General features: G+C 36.5%; 1 protein-coding gene across 6 annotated transcripts; it reads left to right on the plus strand.

The window, feature by feature from the left end:
* The first annotated feature begins 1,368 nt into the window (after positions 1-1,368).
* On the plus strand, positions 1,369-6,638 carry LOC131062439 (transcription factor bHLH57). 6 transcript variants are annotated; one of them, XM_057996102.2, is made up of 6 exons: positions 1,369-1,846; positions 2,043-2,112; positions 3,507-4,167; positions 4,757-4,935; positions 5,282-5,707; positions 6,097-6,638. In XM_057996102.2, the coding sequence occupies exons 3-6, from the start codon at positions 3,594-3,596 to the stop codon at positions 6,187-6,189; spliced, it is 1,272 nt and encodes a 423-aa protein (XP_057852085.1). In that variant the 5' UTR covers positions 1,369-1,846; positions 2,043-2,112; positions 3,507-3,593; the 3' UTR covers positions 6,190-6,638. The 6 variants fall into 6 exon arrangements, with proteins under 6 accessions (XP_057852085.1, XP_057852084.1, XP_057852082.1 ...); XM_057996101.2 differs by having other exon boundaries at positions 1,369-2,112; XM_057996099.2 differs by lacking the exon at positions 2,043-2,112.
* Positions 6,639-7,595: the final 957 nt, after the last annotated feature.

Genomic DNA, 7,595 nt, shown 5'->3' on the forward strand with positions numbered 1-7,595 from the left:
GTTAAAATTTATTCAAAGAAAAAGAAATACAAAGCAAGGGCATCAAACAACTCTATCAAGATCCACTGAGTGATCTAGCTGTTGAGACAAACCCAATGGTAGTTGACCCTTATCCACAATATTCTAGTTTTGCATTTGATCCAAAGTCCATTTGGCCAAACAATACACTACTCCATTCCACCCTCTAGGGATGTGAGTGAAAGTAATAGAATCCAAAGAAGCCCTAAACTATGTATAAATGAAATTAAATAAAACTTAGACTATCTATGAAATTTTATATCAAAACACATCATTTATACACGTCTCTAGATTTCTTGATTAAACTGTGTATTAGTTTTTACATAAACATTTTAGATCACACTCCATAATCCATCATTTATATACTAGTCATCATATGAAGAATATTGCAACTAAAAAACATCTACATATTTTTAGAATTACCCATAGTCCCAACCCATATCTTTAAAAGACTTCTTGTACTTTACATCACATAGATACAGTTCTAGAGCTGCCAAATTCATCCCCTGCATGACATTTTAAACTTCATTCATTTTATTCGATTAAAAAGTTTGTGTAACTTGGTGAGACCTAAATGTTTAAAGGTGTACCTTAACTTGAAAAGTTTGGATCCCACAATAGCGTTCATGACAACCACAAAAGAATTCAATAAGACAAACACCTATGGACAATCAACTGTGAGATTATAGTTTGTAGCAGTAGAGAAAGATAAAAAAATCTGTATTCCCATGAAAAAAATCTGTATTCCCATGATAGGTTTTAACGCTAGGGTTTGGCAGTTGTAAGGAAAAGGTTGGACAGAAAGGCGGAGTTGCATGGGATATAGCACTGACATGTCTAAAGAAAGGAAGGCTAAGCCTGTAGACTACAGTAGGAGCAGTGGTTTGGAGAGTGAGATGTCAACTGAAGGGGTGGTTTGTAACTTGTAATTGCACTACTTACGAGAGTCTTGTATTGTATTGTATAGAACTAGTCTAGGGGCTTCTATTGTAATATATAAGGGTAAGTGTACCTTAAGTAGTGTGCAGCAGAGTTCTGAGTATAAAATGGAGGTGAGTAAAGTGGGTACATTTTATTGCTTGTCGTTTTTGTCTAAGGATACCGTTTCTTGCATGAGGAGGGGCCCTGAGCATTTTGTCTCAACTCTTAATTTCTCCTTTTTTAATTTTATTCGCTTCACATACGTCGTTGTGGAATATTAATGCGTTTCGGAAAAGCAAAGCAAGGAGGATGTTGACTGATTGTGTGGGTGTGTTGAAGCGGGTTATGATTGAGACCTCTGAAACGCTGTTTTACAGATTTTTTTTAAATTGTCCAACACGCTTTTCGACGTCAGCGGTGATCATAAAAAGGGTGTGTTGTGTGTTGATCAGACTTATTATGTGTGCCTGCCCCAAGCTTATAGATTGAGAAAGAGAAAAGGATTTGGGTATTGGATTAGATTGAGAAAAAAAAGGATTTGGGTGTTGGATTAGATTGAGAAAAAAGGATTTGGGTGTTGGATTAGATTGGAATGGAGTGGAGTGGAGTGGAGTTGAGTTGAGCTGAGCGGCTGGCTAAACTGGTTTACACATAAATATAGATATATAAATACATACATATATAAGATTTTTGATATGTGAGGACAGTAGAGAAGGCTTGTAGGGTCCTAATGTTGTCCTGTGCTGTCAGCTGTTTATCAACAACTGGATGATGATGATGATAATGATGATGATGATGATCTTGTTGTTGTCGCAGAGCTTTTGAAGGTAATCTCTAAATGCTGCTGCCGCCGCTGCAAACTTTTATGATGGGCTGACTGAATTCTTCTTCAATGGCAGACTACTGAGTAATACTTTTTGGCCTGCAAAATTACTTAGTCAAGTCTGTTTTAGATCTTTACTTGTCTTTACTCTCTTTTCCTTTATTGGGCACTGATTAATTAGATTGCCATAGGATTTGGTGTCCTAAGTTCCCTCCTTGTTAATTGTTTTACCATAATACCCTGAGATGAGAGTTTTCTACACTTTAATGGTGTTTTCCAGATATCTGCAAGGACAATATGAATTCATTCCACTTGTTCTTTCAGAATCAAGTCCATGCTTCTGGCTATAGGTGAGTGGACAAATCATGGATAGAATCCATTTGCTTTTTCCTTGGCACTTTATTGTCTTCTTTCCACACTACCAAGCTAACTTTTGGTACATGGAGAAGCATTAGAGGTTTTAGATTCTTTTTGTTTTAATGTAACCCACTAATTCATCTTTGGTTTAGTAGAGTCCAGGATATTCTGGTGAAGTTGTGGAATTCATTCATTATGGTTGTGGACTTGCAGTTCATACATTACTGACCGTAATTGTTGAGTAGTTCTGATGCTATTTTTTTCAGATATGGATACGACCGATTCTACTGCAAGAAAATCCATGTCTTATGTCATACTGCTTGGTTCAGTATGGCCTTTCTGAAGTACACTCATTAGTAGTCCTCTCCTTTTCATCATTTCAGTTACTAATTATATTCCCCATTTCATTTTGATCTCCATCACTATTACTACTACCCATTCTTCCTAGGCGATTCTTGGGTATTGTTTTCCTTACCCACTTATGCCATGACGAATGCCAAACAATTTATCTAGGACATTGAACATAATTATTAGAGCGCAAAGAAGTCTATAAATTGTACTGTTTGCGTCACACTTTTAGAAATGGGAATGATTCTATTGCGAGTAAATCCATATCCTATTGCTTGCTTTAGTGTCCCCTTGAGTAGCTCAGAAGCTCACCCATCACTAGTTATCCTCCTCATGTGATCATTTCATTGCCTGGTTGTCGTCTCTTCTCTGATGATATTTGTTCATTAACTTCTCTACTAATTTTCATAGCTTACAGCGCTTTCTTTTCCTCCATTTGGGCTAAGATCTATCATAGCTCTTATGCTTTGCAGTCAGTTCAGAAACCCTCCAGTAAAAGGAGTTAGTGGCATTGTATGTAAAGCATTTGCAGTGATTCAATTGATTGTAAAATGAAAGCTGCAGCTTGCCTTGAATAATCTTTCTCTGCATGAAATATGGTCTTACTCAGCAACTGCATTGTAATTCTTTTGCCCCGCATATTCTAGACCTTAGTTTGGCTGCACTATCCATAAGATCATCTTCTTGGTCAGAGTTTTTATTTTATTTTTCTTCTTAACACAATAGTGGAGACTCCTTACATCATCAAATTAGTTTATGACAGACGTCTAAACAGAACTTTTTTTTCAGAGAGCAATAAAGGTTCTACCTTTGCTGTCTTTTTTTGGCTAATAAATTCCTCATTTTGCGAATGGATGCAACGTGTGCAATAAAGGAAAAATTATGAGGAATGCAAGTTCCTGCCACGTTCACTTCGTGTGTTTACTGCAGAATGAATTATTACATTGCATCGCAGCAAAGAATATGTGAATAAATGGATGAATTTGCTTAGTCAAAGAAATAATATTGTATTCATAGAACATGTTTGCCTTGCTTGCAGGTATTAAAAAAGCCACAATTGTATGCATTGTGATAGACAGAGAATCATTTTTCCTGGGACATTGTCGATCAGAAAAAGAGCAAAGTCATGGTTTTAGAAGCCTTAAACTCAACATCCCAAGTCTTTCTTGGGCCTCCTGATGAAGAAGAAGGAGGCTTTTATCATCCAGAAGGAACAGGAGGCCTGGCGTTGTTCCAGATGTTGGAAGGGATCACAAATAACAGCTGCTCTCTCGCTGACGACATGGAAGAAAAGCTGGCTGCTCTGGACCAACTGGAGAAACGACATAAGCCATGGCAACATAGCTTTCAGCAGCTTTTGAACTTTCCTCTCTCTCATGATGAATCCGTTTTTGGGATTCATGGAAATAATCAGTACGTTTATGCATCCGAGAACTTGAACATTTTGGGACAGATGCAGCAGCAGCAGCAGCAACAGCAGCAGCAGCTTTTTGAGCTCGAAAGCTGCATTACTCATGTTTCTGATTTGAAGACCGAGGCCAAAGATCAATCTGGCTCAGAGGCAATAGAAGAAGGTGTTAGCTCCTCTACACTACATGAGCCTAATTCTTGTGTGACTGTCAATTCTTCTTCTGAGAATTGCACCGGTGGGGCATTTGTAACTTCTTCAGAACCAATGACTAAGCCAGCCCAGTTTGCAGGTATGAGCAAACTCACCCACTTATGGAGGAGTAGAATTGAAACACTCAAAACTGATAATAAGCCCAAGCCCAGCTTCTTCTTTTCTTAATATATATAGTATACACTTAATCAAAGATGTTATAGAATTTGCAAATATGGTTTTCAAAGTGATTTTATTCGAGAGGATTCTTGAACAGATTTTAGATCAATGATTAGGATCATTATCAAAATGGTTACTGGCAAATTACGTTTTACAGTGTAGCTTACAATATGCGAAGTGCTGTGATGTCATGAGCTAATGTTATGCAGATTAAATGCCTTTGGGTTTTTATTTTGCTAGAAATAGCCATACACCCACCAGTCAAAATGGGGATACAGACCAAAAGAAAAACAAAGAACGGTCATAGATTTAAGATAAAAAATGCCTACCGTGATTTAAGATTTGCTAACAAAAATATGACAGAAGAGCTAATCTGTTTGCCTGCATCAAACTTGTTGCAATATATAGAGCTAGATTCATGTAACTAATCCACTGTAAGGTGTTCTTGATTGTTACTATAATTCAAGTACAACTGCATAAATTTAACGAAAGAGGCCATTTTTTTGTAGGTACAAGAATGGAGGGCAGGGAGAGAAGGAAGAGAAAACGGTCCAAAACCTGCAAGAACAGTGAAGAAGTAGAGAGCCAAAGAATGACTCATATTGCTGTGGAACGCAATAGACGCAAGCAGATGAACGAGCATCTGTCTGTCTTACGTTCTCTCATGCCTGGATCCTACATTCAAAGAGTAGGGGCATTTTTCATGCTTAAATGAATCCTTCAAGCTTAGTTTACAGTATCTCTGTAAAGCCTGTCTGCGAATAAAAATAAATACTTTTTGGCTTTGTCTGATTCTTGTGGGTTTTTAATATTTAATGTATTAAGTTTTAAGCTCTTGTTTAAGTTTCCTTTGATTGTCATGAAACTGAAACGTGGATGCTGTGACGCCGTCTAGTCTACTCTGATTTCAGAGATGATTTCTTTCTTTGTTTTGTTTTTGGCTTCATGTAGTACGATTTCTCTGCAAACTTTAGTTCTACAGTTGTACCCAATATTATGCTTGGCCTTCTAATGGAATGTTTCTAAATATGCAGGGAGATCAGGCATCTATTATTGGTGGTGCCATAGATTTTGTGAAAGAACTTGAACAGCTATTGCAATCACTTCAAGCCCAGAAGAGAAGGCGCGAGTCTGAGGAATTAGGTTACAGTCCCAATTCTCCCATTCCCTTCAATGGCTTCTTCCAATCTCCACAGTATACATCCTACTCTGCACAGTGGAAAAACACCAGTGACTCTTTCAATGATGTTACCAGCGATCTGATTGCAGAGAATAAGTCTGCAGTGGCAGATATAGAGGTCACCATGATAGAAACTCATGCAAGCCTCAAAATTCTATCTCAAAAGAGGCCTGGACAACTTCTCAAAACCATTGCTGCTTTACAAAGTCTTCGCATGACGATTTTGCACCTCAACATAACCACTATAGACCAGACAGTTCTCTATTCATTTAATGTCAAGGTAAAAAAAAAAAGAGAAAACCTCTAGGATTCTCATTTTTTTCACTAGATTAGACATGAAAATTCTGTGTTAAAGGATTAGTCAGATAGAGTTTTTCTTATTGGGACCAAATGGGTTGATAGGCACTATCCGTAGAACCCATTTGTGTGACTAATCCATATGAAATTTTATTTATGCTCATTTTCTTACTATTAATAGTATAATCATATTACCTTTTTATAGATGATCCTCCCAATTTACAATGCCAAATGGCATTTTCTATTGCCTGGTAAGATGTTTATCTTAGTTAAAAACCAACTGATCTATTGGATGGTTTAAGTGGAGCATTCACGCTAAATAGAGTTGATTTCTTGAAAATGAATTTTCATATGGGTTTTGTTCTTGTGCAGATTGAAGATGAATGCCAGTTGACCTCGGCTGATGAAATTGCAACAGCAGTGCATCAGATTTTCAATATAATCCATTCCAACACCATGAATTGAAAGCAAGGGAGGCTCATGTCTCCATATATTTGTAGTACATTCTCATTCTAGAGATCTCCTGTTCAAAGCATCTTATTTGAAGCGGGAGAATATGGTACGAATGATCTGCATACCAGATCAAATGCAGAAGCATTTATTGCTTATAAGAATTTAGCAGGATTCCTTCCCAATGACTATTCCTTCAAGATCACATATTCCCACCGTACCATGTCTATAGTATAGAAGAATGGAGTCATTAATGCATACCATGGAAGAGACCCTTTGACCCTTTTGCTCGTGGGTTTTAAATGCTCTCACAACTATTGTACTTCAGGGTAGTTTTCCAATTTCAGTTTTCCTCTACATTTACTGTTTGTTATACATATTCTTGATAGGCCTTGGCAAGAGAAACATTATATGTATCCATAAGAGATGAAGCTGTGGAAATATAATGCAGGTTTTTTTTACCACTTTGCTTTATCTATAGTACATTCCCACTCTATTATGTCTGATCATCATGGTGTTAAAAATGGTACAGTGTACCCATAAAACATTGTGAACAGCTTCCTTCCTGGTTAATCATATTGGCTTACCTATTAAATGGAAGTTAAACTCTAATAAAAGCTTTGTTTTAATTGTGTTTAATTTATGGTATCAATTGTGAGTTCATTTTCACGTTTTGGATCAAACTCTACGATCCATCATCCAAAACAAGAGAACAAGACAAGAACAACTTTGTTTCAGTTTTATAACTTCAAGTTAATTCCTCTCATACTACATTAAAGCTGTAACAAAAGTGTTGTTTTAATTGTGCTTAGTTTTTGGTATCAACTGTGTGAGTTTATTTCCTCGACGTTTGGAATCAAACTCTATGATCTATCATCAGAAAGAAGAGAACAAATCCATAACAGCTTTGTAACTTCAAGTTATTTCCTCCCCTAAACCAGTCTGCATATGGTTGTGTGTTGATCAAGTGTTTTCCATTTGAGTTGATAAGATATCCATCCAAATCAGGAAGGATTCAGACGGATTTGAAGAGTTTCTTGTGGTATTCTTTTTTATGATTAAGATATGACAAAAGCTTCTCCTTTTTTTTTTAAGATGATAAAGACATGTATTGACACTCTGTGAATTCAATAACAAAAGTAGATTTCTCTTGTTGTATATGTGTTTTAAAAATGAATATTTAGAAAGCTTGCTTGTCATTTTGCAACTGGGAAATGGACCTGGACAAGAAAATGTATGTTCCAGACTAAACACACGTCTAATCAAGTACACCTTTCATCTTTTATTCAAAAAGTCCTCATAAATTGAATTCATATGTTGCCATGTGGATAAAAGCTGTCATAAAGCAGTGAATTTGTCCATGTAACTTTCCGTGACCCTTATTAATTTTTAATTTCCTTTCAACATATATTCTAAGGATT

Source organism: Cryptomeria japonica, chromosome 8 (genome assembly GCF_030272615.1).
Source record: "Cryptomeria japonica chromosome 8, Sugi_1.0, whole genome shotgun sequence".
Taxonomy (NCBI): domain Eukaryota; kingdom Viridiplantae; phylum Streptophyta; class Pinopsida; order Cupressales; family Cupressaceae; genus Cryptomeria; species Cryptomeria japonica.